The 15,144-nt window shown below is 31.4% G+C and overlaps 2 protein-coding genes across 4 annotated transcripts; both read left to right on the forward strand.

The window, feature by feature from the left end:
• Nucleotides 1-6,258: 6,258 nt before the first annotated feature.
• Nucleotides 6,259-7,782, forward strand: LOC109020279 (dCTP pyrophosphatase 1). Its single transcript, XM_019002707.2, has 3 exons — nt 6,259-6,315; nt 6,513-6,660; nt 7,226-7,782. The coding sequence occupies exons 2-3, from the start codon at nt 6,538-6,540 to the stop codon at nt 7,484-7,486; spliced, it is 384 nt and encodes a 127-aa protein (XP_018858252.1). The 5' UTR covers nt 6,259-6,315; nt 6,513-6,537; the 3' UTR covers nt 7,487-7,782.
• Nucleotides 7,783-11,014: 3,232 nt separating this feature from the next.
• On the forward strand, nt 11,015-15,085 carry LOC109020277 (B3 domain-containing protein Os04g0386900-like). Of its 3 annotated transcripts, none has more exons than XM_019002702.2 (4): nt 11,015-11,157; nt 12,106-12,289; nt 12,792-13,062; nt 14,439-15,085. In XM_019002702.2, the coding sequence occupies exons 2-4, from the start codon at nt 12,152-12,154 to the stop codon at nt 14,501-14,503; spliced, it is 474 nt and encodes a 157-aa protein (XP_018858247.1). In that variant the 5' UTR covers nt 11,015-11,157; nt 12,106-12,151; the 3' UTR covers nt 14,504-15,085. The 3 variants fall into 3 exon arrangements, with proteins under 3 accessions (XP_018858247.1, XP_018858248.1, XP_018858251.1); XM_019002703.2 differs by having other exon boundaries at nt 12,121-12,289; XM_019002706.2 differs by lacking the exon at nt 11,015-11,157 and adding an exon at nt 11,175-11,344 and having other exon boundaries at nt 12,121-12,289.
• The last annotated feature ends 59 nt before the right edge of the window (nt 15,086-15,144 follow it).

Below are 15,144 nucleotides of genomic sequence, written 5' to 3' on the forward strand. Positions count from 1 at the left end.
ATCAGAAAAAAATGATATTTGCAGTTTTAGAATATTATATATGCAATTAGTTTTATATATTAGAGTATTAGTATGTAGTGGAATCAACAAAATTTGGCCAAATTAAATTTGGTTAGATAATTTATTTTTATAAATTTAGCTAGTCACTTTTCAACAATATCAAATAACAGACTCAATAAATCTATTACTATTTTATTAAGATATTGATTTTGACATTTTTATTTATTTTAATTCTAATTGAATTTGAATATTTATTTTTGTTATTAGAAGAGTACACATTAATTTCCTAACCTTCAAATTATTTTTTACGGATATAATTTTTTAATATATATATATATATTTTACAACGATTATATTCTTTCAAAATTAATGTCACACACTTATCATCTAATGAATTGAGGATGTGACCTAGTTCAGTCAAACATGCCCACTGTCAGTATTTTGTAACTAGGGATGCTTTTCAAAATAACCATACAGTATATACAATTCATGAAATTTCTTTGGTATACAAATCAAATTTCAGTATCACATATAATCGAATACCACGCAGGAAATATGAATTTCTTAGATAAAATAATATTTGGCCAGTAAGAGGAATTGGCCAGATTTGGCTAGTAAAAATAATGAAAGTTAAAATTACTATTCATTTATTAAGTTTATTATAGTGAATTATTATGCATCAACTTAAATAAATCTTGTCCAAAATCTGGCTAAGTTGAGCCTATTACTGGTGCTCTTATTGTCGGATCCAACTGGTTAATTTGGAATCTATATAAAAAAATTATTTTTTAATAATAAATTTTACTTTTTTTAAAAAAAAATATATATAAAATTTACACACTCTAAAACTATTTGCATGCCATGTGCTTCCCAAGTCTCATCCCCCCGCACAACAACATTGAATCTGTACACTTTATCGAATATGTCTTGTAACTTTCGAGCCCATGCATGCATGATGTAATTTGTTTATACCCTTTTTCCCTACACCTTTGTCGTGAATGCAGAAGAAGAAATAAACTTTTAAGTAAATAGCAATATTATTGTCGTCGGTGTACATGCAAAAAGTGTAATCACCGAAAGAAAATTAATTGTCGGTCGATCATTTACTGTGTACGAGATTAATGGCAAAATCGTTAGAACAAATATTTAAGCATTGCGGAAAAGCTGTACTGAGTTAATTGTGCTAGCTAGCTAGCTTATAGGTCATCGATCTTCGTCTCTCTGTTTCAAACATGCATGCATGTTTTCACGAATTTTTTAGTGGATTTAGGTATGGCCTATATATATATCATCGACCTTAATTTGGTTCTACTTCTACCAAAAAGTCATGAACGCTAGCTGATCCCTGCATGCACCCTCCAGCCATGCAAATAAATGAATATATAACATGACTGCACACAGTTCATTCATGCATATAATATATATCTGTACAAAAAGGATTTATTATAAAAAAATATATATATGATTAATTTATTATAATTATAAAATTATTTATAATTAATTTTAATTATAAATCTGTTAATGATAATGTTTACTTGTTTACAGCTTTGCACCAGCTAGCTAGCTAGCAAAGAACATTAACCGACCAACGTCATTTCGTTTACGTTGGAGTTCGCACTGTACTCACATGCAATAAAATATCAAGATCGATCATTAATCAAATACCAACCGACCATCGAGACGAAAATCAACAGACAATTAATGCACAATTTTAACGATCGAGGGTTCGTCAAAAGTCAAATTACCTAGCTACGACGTCGTCCACAGATGCTGCAGTACTGAGAGCTACGTCCAGCTAGCTGCTTGTTTCTTCTTCACCTAGTATTAACGAAAAAAAGTTATTCATGTAAGTTTTTATCTAATCATCATTTTAACATTTTTTTAGTTAATATCAAATGAATGATTTTATTAATAATTTAATTGATAGATAGTACATCTGAATTAATGATTAAAGTATTAATGATATTTGAAAAGATTAAAAATTATATCATTCTTTGAGAGAAAAAGAAAATATTATCCATAAGTAGTCTATTAAGATCATGATAATTATCCTTTTAACATCATTTGACGTGGCTGGATCGATATATATATATAGTTAAAATATAATTTATTATTTTTCACAATTTGTTCTAAGTTTCCTATTTCTTTGTCAAATTAATTAACCTAGCTAGCAGCTTGTAGGCTTGTACTACTCTTCGGTATAATGTAAACGTCTAATAAATTAATAAATACGAGTAGCCTTTATATTTTTATAATTAACTTTCTCAATCTTGACGCTCGTGGTAAAAAAGAAACAATATCGATTCTTCCCGCTTGCTACAAAATTCTTCCATCGAATACTTTTACGCACGAGGTATAGGCCGCTCGTACGTAGAACCATTTCTGCCCTCTAAATTAATGCGTGTACGATTAACGTTCGATTGGATTGAGAGATGAGATGAGATGAGTTGAAATAATTTATGAATAATAATAAGATTTATAAGTTGAGATGAGTTGAGATAATTTTTAAAAATTTTAAGTATTTGGATTGGAAGTGAGATGAGATAGTTTTAAGTTATTAAAGAGGAAATAAATAAAATCTCACAAATAATTGCATGGTATTTATAATAATTTTATTTTATTTATAAATATATTTATAAATAAATAATAATAATTTATAAATTATATATCCAAATTTTTTTATAATAATATTATAAGATGACAATATATATAAAAAATCAAATTATATAAAAAGAAATGGTACTTTTCTCTATTTTTAACATTGTAAGTTGCTCTCTCTCTATAAAAAAATCTCAAAACCTTTCGATCTTATTTTCGTCAGAGGGGGAGGAGGCCTCGGCTTCCTCTTCCTCCTCCTCCCTCTCATTCCCTTTGTCCTCCATTCACCCATCTTGTTTATTAAGATTTCTTTTGATTAGTTTTGTTTTGCTCTCTTCAAGGTCGAAGAATATAGATTTATAACTTTTGACAACTCTTAAGAGACACGCACGGCACAATCAGATTCACAGGTCCAAAATCGTTTAGAGAAAAGTGGTGGTTTTGCAAAAATCACCGTGCGTGGTTCTCGTGCGCCACCCACATCTACGCGTGGTCCTCATGCGCCAACCCTTCTGGCAACTCTTCTCAACACACTTGCCAGATCACCGAATTCATCACCACTAGACATTTCAGATCTGACTTATGTGGCTGAAAAGATACAAGTATGTTGCTTTTACGGGCCGTCATAGATTTCAAAGTCTACCAGAGTTGGTCTAAACTGTAATCTGTCATTTTTGCATCTATCTTACTTCTTTCATTTTTAGTTTCCTTATTATTAATTTAAAAAAAAAAAGTTCGTTCATCGGACTTTTGTCTATAGAAGTTGAATCCTATATTTCTATGAACGGTGAGGTTGAGTCTCTATTTAAGTAGAGAGTGTTATCTCTTGAACGTTTGTCTGTAAAGAGTATTAGCAACAGTGAAGACCAGACCAGTCACAAAAGGAAATAGTATACTGGTGGGACTCCAAATGCATTATTTTAATTTAGAAAAATGATACTTGCAGTCGTGAGCGTGCAAGCGCCGTGCAGTCACTTTAAAAAAAATGAATAAATATTATATCTGTATGAAAAGAAATTAATTTTTTAATAATAGATTCCACTATTTTTCAAATCGATTGTACGATATTTACGCATTCTACGACTATAAATAGCATTACTCTTTTATTTGAAAAAAAAAACATTGCAAGTTGTTGTTATGCATGTGGTAGTTAAGATTATTAAATAATTTCCCTTTTCTATGTTTTCTAGTGGTATTTTTATTATTATAATAGGCAAAAGGTATCACTTTTGTCGTAAATGAAAACACGTGAAAACATCTCAAAATTGAAAAGGAAATGCTATTTGGATTGGAGACTATTTTACCGTACGAGATGAGATAGATCTCAACTCATTTCAATTTAAATTGGAGCTAAATCTTCATTTGAATGTTAAGAATATATATTATATCATCTATAAATAACAATAAAATAATTTATAGATAATAATAAATAATTTAAAAATAATAATAAAATAATCTAAAAATATATAAAAGTAATTATATTCTCACAGGTAAATAAATTCGATCTCCACACATAAATATTGCCACACCAGTCCGGTTAGCCATCACGTATATATGGAAACTATTTATTTTTTATTTTTTTGCTAAAATATATTATATATATAGCGCACAAAATCTTCCAAATATGTAGTACTTTCTGAGATGGAATCATGACCATTTATTTCTTAGCGGCTAGCAAGGCAGTGGAAAATGGTAAAGTTATATCCTTGGAATTAAGACAAAATAATAGTAAATAAAGAAATTTGGAAGGGGACGTTTTGGATTTTCATCAAAAAGCAATGCTATTTTTTTTGTTTTGAACTTTATTATTCTTAATTATATTGACTAATAACTAATGTATCACGTCAAGTGTTATTTAAAATAATAAAATTAAAAAAAAATGCTATATTTAGAAAGAGATCTTATAAAATTAAGCTTAAAATTGATATAATTTCTTGTAATATATGATACTTACTTTACAACAAAAAATCATTTATAATGAAACGTGTTATATCAAGTTATAGTTTTTAACTTTTTATTTTATAAAAGTTTATACGAAATAAAGATTTTTCAAAATTAGAAAAGGCAAATATTAAATATACTTAAGAAAAAATTATTTTTTCATATGGTAGTTATTAATATGTTGAAAATCATGAAATTTAAAATTTATAATGAGTTTAAAAAAACTAACAAATGAGTCTTGTAAATAAATTTATAAGTAAAATTAGAAGTACCGTGGAGAAGTCTTCTTAAAGCATTCACAATATTTTATTTATCTTATCCTTTAAAATAAATCACCAAACTTTACATTTTCTATTTTACATAATGACTTTTACAATATAATATATATCAGCTTATTTATTTTTTCTTCATATCATTTAAATAATTTTTTTATTCTTTTTAAATATTTCCTTTCTACCAATAAATTTACAATATCCATATATATTTTTATATACAATATAATATAATTCAGTCCTATACACACCAAATAAAAATATATAAACCGAATAAAATATAAAAATAAAATCAAAATATGAAAAAATTGGTTTAAAAGATCTCCAAGATATGTTTTTAGAAGAAAATGAAATATATGTGTTTTAAATGAAGAACAACAAAAAGAATTTGCTTACATGATAAAAATCAAAATATAAAAAAAAAGTAAATAAAATATAAATAATAAAAAAATATTTAAAGGATGAACGTACCTGCTACATATAACAGATTCATGTAGCTAATTATATTTTATATTTCCTTTTGAGAAATTCTATTTACAGTCCTGAAGTGGGGACTGCATATGCAGGCACATACTTAAATGAGATAAAACATTATTTTAAGAGGGATAATTTTGTAATTTTATAAAGTTTTAAAGTTAAAATAGTCTAAGCCTGCACATGCAGTCCCCAAGTGAGGACTGTACCTAGCATTGCTCTTTCCTTTTATATAATTGAATGTAACTCTTTTTTAAGACAATTCTCAAATAATTTACATTCTCTTACTAGTGAAATACGCTCAACAATAGTAGGCTACCACACTCACATGAATATAGTGATGACATGGCGGATACAAACGTCACCGAGTGATTGGAACCTTTCGGAGGAAGCAGGGGAAGAGGGTCCCACCTCGAGATGGATGGATATAGAGTAAGATTACGTTTTGATGTTGAGTTGAGTTAAATTAAATTAAATTCATTATGAATGATAGTGAGTTGAGATGGTATAATGAATTTTATAAAATTTATTTAAAATGAGTTTAAATATATTTGAATAATAAGATGAGTTTAAATGTATTTATAAAAAATTAAAAAAGATTATAAGTCTCATGTATAAATAAATATTAAATTAAAAAAGTTAGAGTTCAATATGTAAATAGATTTTAAGTTGAAATGAGTTTAATAATTTAAAATTTTAAAATTTAAATATTAAATTTAAGTTAAAATTATAGAGTCGATGAATTTAACAACCAAACTGATGCCTAGTATATTCTACATTTTTTTAACAGCCAATAAAAGCAAAGAAGAAGCAGAACACGTGGTCCCTACAATCTACTTAGCCACAAGCCTCACCAACTCACCTAAGATCGAGCCGAGAATATATGGAAACTGACACGTGTCCTTCTACTTACGCGGGAGGTTAACCGGCAATAGGCGGTAGTTGCAGCCCCAAAGAAAAGCGCAAGTACCAATCTTCCGTTGCTTTGGAGTTGCAACTTGCTCCTCCAAAGCAACCCTTTGTTTTACAGGTACTCTCCGAGGCTGCTCTTTTTATATTCAAAGTCCCCAAGAAAATTTGAGGGCAGCCTTGTTCTGGTTTCTGGGGTTTGAGCCAACTGTCGCTCAGTTTCTCTTTCTCTTGCTCCCTTTGTTTTGTTCTCTTTTACTTTCATTTTCTTTTGTTTTTATTATTTTGCCCCATTTTGTTTTGTTTGTTCTTGAGAAGGAAAAAAATAAGAGAGATTATAGAGATGACTGGGGCTCCAGAAGGTGAAAGTGTTTCTCTCGATCTTCTCAAGAAAAAGATGATTGAGTTCGCCAAGGAAAGAGATTGGGAGCAGTTCCACAGTCCGAGAAACCTCCTTCTGGCTCTGGTATGTGCAACCTCCCTCAAACGCATGCAAACTCTTTTGAAATTATCATTCCTCTCTCTTATGGCTGTTTGGTTCATATCTGTTTCAAGACCATTTCTTGCATGAAGAGGGATGATCACAGAGATGGAGAATCATTGCATATTTTTTTCTACTCGATTCTTGAAGATTTGACCCAAAAAATTAAATACAACTTAAGTTAGTTGGATTGTCAAGAAATTACTAATGATTTCATGTTTCCACCATATATTTTCTAATGGGGTATCTTGCTGCTGCTTGCAAGTGGGCGAGCTTCCATTTTTTTTGAATCTATATTAACATTTATACACCTTCTCCTTTTAAAGTCTCAATTAAGTTTATCAGGTGAATGCTTTTTAACCAGAGTCAAACTTGACCAACCTTGCAAAACATATCTTCCTTTTTGTTTTGTTACCTATGATCTTTGGAACCCACCTTTTTTTTACAGTTTCCCTTTTGCTTTTATGTCGTACCATTTGCATAACAAAATTAACGGTCAAAAAGGCAGTTTCATGTTTATGGGGTTGTGATTATTTATCGTCCTCGCTAGGTGGGTGAAGTTGGAGAACTCTCTGAAATATTCCAGTGGAAAGGAGAGGTTCCGAAGGGACTGCCTGATTGGAAAGAGGAGGAGAAAGTGCACCTGGGTGAAGAGCTTTCAGATGTTCTGCTCTATCTTGTTCAGCTCTCCGACATCTGCGGCATTGATCTCGGCAAAGCTGCACTCAGAAAGGTAGAACTTAACGCTGCCAAATACCCAGTTTCGAAGAAGAAAAGCCAGACCGACAATAATGTCACCGGGAGCTGTTGATTTCTGTGCATTAAAAACACCGACACCCACACACATATATATACCTACATATAATTCTTCATTGAGCTAGCTGTATGGGTGTTTTAGGTGCGGTAGGGGTTCATGATGCTAGAAGACTGAGGATAGACCTAAAAAGGAAGGGTTTTCAAGTTTCACTGCATGGAGACTAATGTTACAATGTATATGGGTGGCTTGTTTGGCATTTATTCTCAGAGTTTTTTCTTACTGTTTTGGCCAAGTGAATCGAATTCCATCTGACCAATGAGATATATAATATATATTCACGTTTGTCTTAATTTGTTGACTTCATATTCAGAACTTATCCCATATGAATTTATTTTACTTTTCAATAATGGTGTCCTTTCTTCGAACAAGAACATTATGGAGATCAGATGATGAAGTTCATCCACGGCATTGAAAGCTACAACTCACCTCTCCACACCATATCATGTAAGCTAATATACATTTTCTTTTTCGGGAAAAAAATGCTTTTCCTGATCATCACTAAACAATATGAAAGAAAAAAATAATAATAATAAATTATTTACGACGATAACGATTATTTACGATAAAAATATATTCATTTTGATAAAAAATAATCATTTTTCTTAAAAATAATTGATCACAAAATAAATAATTTTATTTTCTTGTAATGATATAGCGTTACATTTTACAACAAGGAGAAGCGTCTTTCCAGCTTCGACAGCCGCCGTCTAGCTTCCCAACATATTGGGTAACGGTTTTGGTTGCAAAATTATGGATGGAATCATGTCAATCCATTAATTAATATCCCTCTATAAATATTCTCGAAGGTTTCAAAATATTAAATTAAAAGTATTTAATTTTGGTTAAAAAATTCAAAATAAAATATTAATGTAAGGTTTTTCTCAAGTACTGGTTGTACGTTTATCTTATTGTAAACTCTCAAATTATTAAAACAAGAATTTACGATATTTTTTTCTTGAAATTAAAACCAATATTATTTATAAAGTTATAAATTGGTCATAATTTTCTAATAATAGGCCATATATATATATATATATATGAAAAAATATTTGCATCAGTCCCACACCAGCACACACTCAACCTATTGAGTGTAAAAAAAAAAAAAAGTGATGTGAAGTGTGTGCTGGTGTGGGGCTGATGCATAGCATTTCCCTATATATATATAAGTTTAGATACGACGTGCCAAAACAAAAGATCGACCACTTAAAACGCTCTCCGATCATTGTACGTAGCTACATTAAAGTTTTGGCATCAAAGTTGTTTCATATGGTACACTTTTCATTCAATGCCCTGGCCCTAAGAAACTTGCTATTTTTTCTTTTTTAAAAAGAAAGAAAGAAAGAAAGAAAGTAGAAGAAAAGGAAAGAAAAATCTCATGAAACTTGGAAGATTGGGTACTTGAGGTGACAATTGCACATGCATGTTCCACGAATCAAATAGCTGGGTTGGTATATAGCAGTACCAGTCATCATCACGTTGTCCTAACGATTAAGTGTGGAAATCAATGCAGGAATCATTATTCTTTGCTTGGCTGATGCAAATTGCCCTCTTCTACGTACGTACGTAACCCTCTAGTCCTGTAATACAGTTCTCTCTTATACCAGTGTTGACAATATTTCGGACCCAATTTATAGGGTTTGTTCAGAAATTAAGATCAGACATTTCCTTCTTAAAAAATTAAATGGAGAAATTAGTTTTTTACAATTTAGATGCATGGAGATAACATATATAATATGTGGAGTACTCTATTATATTAAGAGAAGTGTTACAACCATATAAATATCTCATAAAAATAAACCGGCAAAATGATATGCTTTCATAAGATATGTACGTTATATCTACCTTATAATAAAAGTAACTTTATAATCTAATTATGTACCACATCAAGTCACGTTAGTTTGTAGATTTATTTTTACGAGATCTAATCGTTGTCACTAAAATATTTATTTTATATTAAATATTGTATTAAATATAATAAATTATACATGTTATGTAATTCTTTGTTCGAATTGTAAAAAGTATATATTTAAAACATAAAATTATAAGAAATCTCAATCCGTCCAAAGTTAGCAAAACTTGAAGTACGTAGAGTAAGAAAATTATATAAAATAGCTCTATATATATATATATAATTCAACATGAGTACTAGTGGTAGCTTTAATTTGTTTTAATTAAGGGTCATGCGCGCATTGATCATTGTGAATAATCCCCAATTAGACTCACTATGTCGTGTTAACCCAAATGGAGACAATCCTTTTCTGATTGACAATAATGTTTAAGCCGGCATATTTGATTAAAATGAGTGTTTGAAAAGTTAGATATTCATGATCTACTCATCATGTTTTAAATTTTAGTCTTTTTTCTTCATCTTATTGATCATTACAAATGAAAATTGGACTTGTATATATAGCACCAAACTTGGCATGAGAAAATTAAAAAATAGTAGTAAGATATGTAACTTTCTCGAATTCTTAAAGGCCTTTTTGAGAATAGACATTGACATCATGTATTTTAGAACCACGTACAATGATATATCCTGACAAAAAATATTCGAAGAACAATGTCACAAAAGTGTGCAAATTATTATATTCCATCTACAGTACTACTAGTGACTAGTTTCCAATTTTTTTTTTTTTTAAATAGAAAATCTGATTTAAGAGATGCATATATCGGAAGAAGGCGCAACTCGCTCATCTCAAGTATAGTAGTCAATAATTCTTTGTAATAGGGGTGTATAATCGGATTCGGATCTTGATCTGGATTTTAAAAATCGGGTTATTATCCACTTGAATAAGCCCGAAAAAAAATCGTGGAAGTTTGGGTTGGATTGATCACCCCAACCGCCAATCCCTTGTAGCGGCAGCAATTGCCACTTAAGATTTTTTTTTTTTTATTAAATTAGTTACCTAGATGTTTTGAAATATGCTATTTGATATTTTATTTTTATAATTTTTATTTTAATATTGACCTATCATGCTAGACACATGAATTATTACGCTAGTCATGTTGTGATTGACATGATAATGTCAAGTTAGTTTATAAAGCGCCTTGTAGTAAAATATATTTTTGTACCCTTCACATTTTTCATAGAACATATTCTTTGAATATTTCTCATATATGCTAATTAAAAACATGAAAATGATGAAACTATGTTCTTGAAATTGGGAAAAATAAGAACTAACTTTTGGCAACTTGTACGTAGAAAATGGAGAGCGTCTATTTATGATTTTTAGAGAGTTTAGATTATTTCATACTATTTAACTACTATTCATAAATAATTTATTAAAAAATAATAATTTATTACTTTTTATAAATAATATGAAATATTCTTAACATCAAACGTACGTACGTTACGGAATTTCTAAATAAAAGCTAATAATAAGACCATAATGATTAGAGAATCATTAGTCATGAGAATGAGTATGAAATAATAATTAAAAAAAATATTAATATTTATAATACAAAGTGTTAAAAGGTTTACCCTAAACTAAGCAAAGTGTTCTTCTGCTGGGTTGGGTTCCTTTTTCTCGAGACATCAATCTAAGACCCAATAGGTCAACAGATTAAAGCCTGCTCGCTCTGTGTGCAGATGTCCAGAGCAAAGCCCTGAACTCGCAGCAGAGACTAGAGAGAGAGAGAGTAGCCATCTCTATCAAGTCTCATCGGTGAGTGGACCGTCCTTCACTTGACTCCCTGTTTGGTTTCCCAGAAACCTGAGGAACACCTCATTATTTCTATTTCCTATATGATCAGCCCTACAAATTTCTCTTGCTTCCGCTTAATTATTTTCTTTAAACGCCTCTGATTGGATCTTATTTTCTCTTATATTCTCCATTTGGGTGAAAACATCAGGTTGTGGTTAATGCAAATGATTGACATGTTGAAGAAAATGCATTCGATACACTGAAGAAATTGAAATTTCGTTATCTTACTTGTAAATACTCCTTTTTAGGTCTCTATCTCCTTTTAACGTCAATATGGTTGACCAATATGGAGCAGGACATTCCCTTTCATGGTTTTTATTTTTATTTTTTAATGATGGACAAGTATCGATTCTTTTGTTTATGCAAGATCATTCTAATGTCGCGTTTTTCACTTGGAATCATAATGCTCCTTTCGTGGGAGAAGTCGTTGGTTTCTGTCTATGACCGGCTCTTTCAAATAAGATTGAACTCATTCGTCTGGGTGCTCTCAATCTTCCGTTTTCCTCGTTAATACTTTGTTATTGCCCATTGAGCTTTCCTGATTAATCCATATTTCATTTTGTTTTTCCTTCTGTGGCGACTCATCTGTCTGAATAATATTGCCATTCTGCATTGATGCTATATATCGACTAGCTAGCCCGAATTTTTATGTAACTTTCTATACGCAGTGTTTGATTTTGAAATTTCATTTTCTCTGTTCTCATGGATGCTATTGAATTTGGAACTATTTCGCGCGACTTGTGTGCCATCTTTGTATAGCGAGGAATAAGATCAGCCACTATTCACTCCCACCTACATTTGTTTTTAGTGTGTGATAGTGAATAGTGTATGATGAAAACAATCTTTCTAGTATAATTGAGTGTATGTTTATCTGGAACATAGTCAACAGCTTAACATACATTTTTCTAGTGGACTCTTTGGCAGGTAACCCAGGCATCGAAGTAGCATATCCCAAATGGAGGATCCACCAGAACAACCTGAAACAAATCCAATGACAACTACGTTGCAAGGGGATGAATATTTGCCTCTTTCAGGGAACCCATACTGTGACATCATTCTTGCAAAATCTCATGTCAGGCCCCGGTATCAAATGGTAATTAGCCCCTTTGATTATCTGCACTCCTAATTTCATTCGTTTGAACTATCGGGCTGAAAAAAAATAACTAGAAGCGAAATGAATAGATAAACTACCTTCCACTTTTGTGTTACAATTGACCAAATTCAGTTCCCACCTCACCTTTTATTCTCTCATAACTATTAGTCTCACACTTCCTATAAAATTAGGAGAGTTGGTTATTAGAATGTTAAAGTTTTCAATGCTGTAGACAAATTAGAATCTGAAAAAATGTAAGAGACAGTATAATAATATGATTGGCAAATGATAGTCACTCTATAGGGTTGCATACTCAACATTTTGTGATCACTCTTGGTGATAAGATAATCTTGGTTCCTGCCAAACCCTTCTTTTATCTTTTTAGTGGAGGGGGATTCAAGGCTACATTCCGTTTAATAGTTGTAGTCCCTTTATTGAGCTCAGTTATTCATGAAATTAAGTTCAACTCAATTTGTTTGAATCAATGTCTGTTGATTTATAGGCACTTCCAGTAAAATTAAATCGAATAATTCCTCCTCTTGTGATCCCCACGGTTCTGACCTATCGGGGAAAGAACTGGGAGATGTTATATAAAGGAACACACACTGTGAAATGGCTTGATTCTGGATGGAAAGCGTTTGTGGATGACAATGATCTCAAGGCTGGAGATGCATGTGTGTTTGAACTCATGGAGTCCTGCAGAACGAAAATCATACTCAGAGTCCACATTCTCAGAGGTGACATCCCGTCCGAATTTCTAGACAAGGTTGAGGGTGAGAGTTTGGCAACTCCTATTGTTATTGAATAGCATGTCTCATATAATGCCCTTTCCTATGTTTCGTCAATCTATGTTAGGAATCAATCATATGACTTGAGAATTCAGGACTACTAGAATCTGTAGCATTAGTGTAAATGTGTTTATAAATTCTAGCTGTTGAAGCAAGATGATATTTTCATTACGCTGCATCTTTTGTTTGCATACCTCGCTTCGTTTTGAACTAAAAATTTCCTTAGTTTCATCACTGGTATGACTGCTAGTCACTCAGATTATGTGTTTGTGTTGCAAATAACTGGTAACAAGAATGTTATACAATCTTAGTATTTCAAAAGTTTCCTCTTCCGAAACGTTAACCATTAGGCTAGCACCATATTTTAAGGAATTCTTAAGCTGAGGTATTAAAGTACTGCAGAAGTTTCTCTCTTTCATATTCTTTATCTTTGTATTTTAATATCATCTACAGGCAAATGAAAAAATAAAACTTAAAAGAAAGGAAAAGAGGAAAAGGAAAATCTAAGGAAACGTTCAAATACTTTGTTTGCAATACTTTAAATAATTGAGAAGCAATTATATTTTACATCCTTGAAGGTGCAAGTTGAAACTTATCTATAGTTTAGGGTCCATTTTATAATTTTTCATTACAATTTTTGCTATTTATGATGCTTATTTTAAAGGCGTGGTAAATGATTTTGGGCCAGCAGAACACCTGAAGTTATTATCCACAACAATTTTCAGATCTTCACCGGACAACAAAAAAAGAGTGGGTTCCTTCAAAATTATTTTCGATCAAAAGTATTTTCTCATTTTATGTCAAAACAAATGCAGCCTAAGCCTATTTTATTTTGAAAAATTTTATTGGCAATCCTGAGTGGGAGACTACTTGTGCAGTCTTATGATGAATGAGGATAAAATGGGATAAAACATCATTTAAAAAAAAATATTATTGTAATTTTAAATTTTTTTTTAACATAAATATATGGACTTGTATGAACAATTCCCATTTGGAAACTGTATGTAGACTAACTCTTTTATTTTTTATTTTTTTAAATATTAAATGCCAGTTAGGAATCTGATTCTTTTTATTTATGTCTCTTTCAACTTATTGTTCATTAAACTAAGGGGGTGTTAGTAAAGTTGAACTTGGTTATCCTTTCTAGTGTGCCACATGCAAGGGTAGTACACCTCACCTAAAAGGCTCAATTTCTCTCATTTTCATATGGCCAGAAGCCCGTCTCTTGTAATCATGACAACCACAAGCTCAAACAACAAAATGGTTTTAAAAATCACGGCAAATACTTTATTGCATACTAAATTGTTATAATTGCTGCCATTATGAGCCTCATGATTAACATCAATGATTCCATTTTTAAGGCACCCTATATATAAACAGTTGGGCATGGACAAAGCACATACAGCCTAGCAACAGCACAAGTTAGCAATGTTGAGGAGAGGCTCTGCTCTTTAACCAACCATTTCTATGTTACTAAGTTCTACCATGATGGTCGGGTGGTGGCGGCAACGCCGACGGCCACTTAGGCAGTGGAAGGGTACCACCATTCGACTAGGAAATAAGCGGCGAGGGTTCTGCCTAGGACCAAGGCCGGTGGTGCAATGGAGGGTCATGCCGGGTTCTCTTAAGATGCTGAAGAAGATCATTATGGAAATGGCACCAAATGAGTTGTTGATAGAGGCTTATTATCGATCTTTAGCACCCTTTCTACGTCCCCAACTATTTCTTCCCTTGTGTTGATTACCGACAGCATTTCCTTTGGGTGGGGTTTTGTTGTTTTATTGCTTGCTTTTTTCAGTTCTTGTACTTTTTTATTTTCTTGTAAAGTTGTGTGACGAGGGGCTGCGCAATCCCTTCTAATGGAGCAAGCAAATTGCATACCGAATGCAGTGATTAATGAAAGAAGAAAACCAAACATTGTTAAATGAAATAACATTTATGTAATATTCTAGATTTGTGCAGAGGAATGTAGTGAATGTATTGTTAGATATGATATTATTTGTTTATGAACGAGGAATTTTTATTCTTTATAATAATTTTAATGAGTTCTAATTATAATATTGTTGG

The sequence above is a fragment of the Juglans regia genome, chromosome 14 (assembly GCF_001411555.2).
Source record: "Juglans regia cultivar Chandler chromosome 14, Walnut 2.0, whole genome shotgun sequence".
In the NCBI taxonomy this organism is placed as follows: Eukaryota; Viridiplantae; Streptophyta; class Magnoliopsida; order Fagales; family Juglandaceae; genus Juglans; species Juglans regia.

What these genes read in the sequence shown, in the direction of transcription:
- LOC109020279 (XM_019002707.2), top strand. Translation starts at nt 6,538, where the DNA reads ATGACTGGGGCTCCAGAAGGTGAAAGTGTTTCTCTCGATCTTCTCAAG. An exon ending in GAAACCTCCTTCTGGCTCTG is followed by an intron (nt 6,661 to 7,225) that starts GTATGTGCAACC and finishes CGTCCTCGCTAG; the next exon opens with GTGGGTGAAGTTGGAGAACT.
- LOC109020277 (XM_019002702.2), top strand. Translation starts at nt 12,152, where the DNA reads ATGGAGGATCCACCAGAACAACCTGAAACAAATCCAATGACAACTACG. An exon ending in TCAGGCCCCGGTATCAAATG is followed by an intron (nt 12,290 to 12,791) that starts GTAATTAGCCCC and finishes GTTGATTTATAG; the next exon opens with GCACTTCCAGTAAAATTAAA. An exon ending in ATTTCTAGACAAGGTTGAGG is followed by an intron (nt 13,063 to 14,438) that starts GTGAGAGTTTGG and finishes TCCATTTTTAAG; the next exon opens with GCACCCTATATATAAACAGT.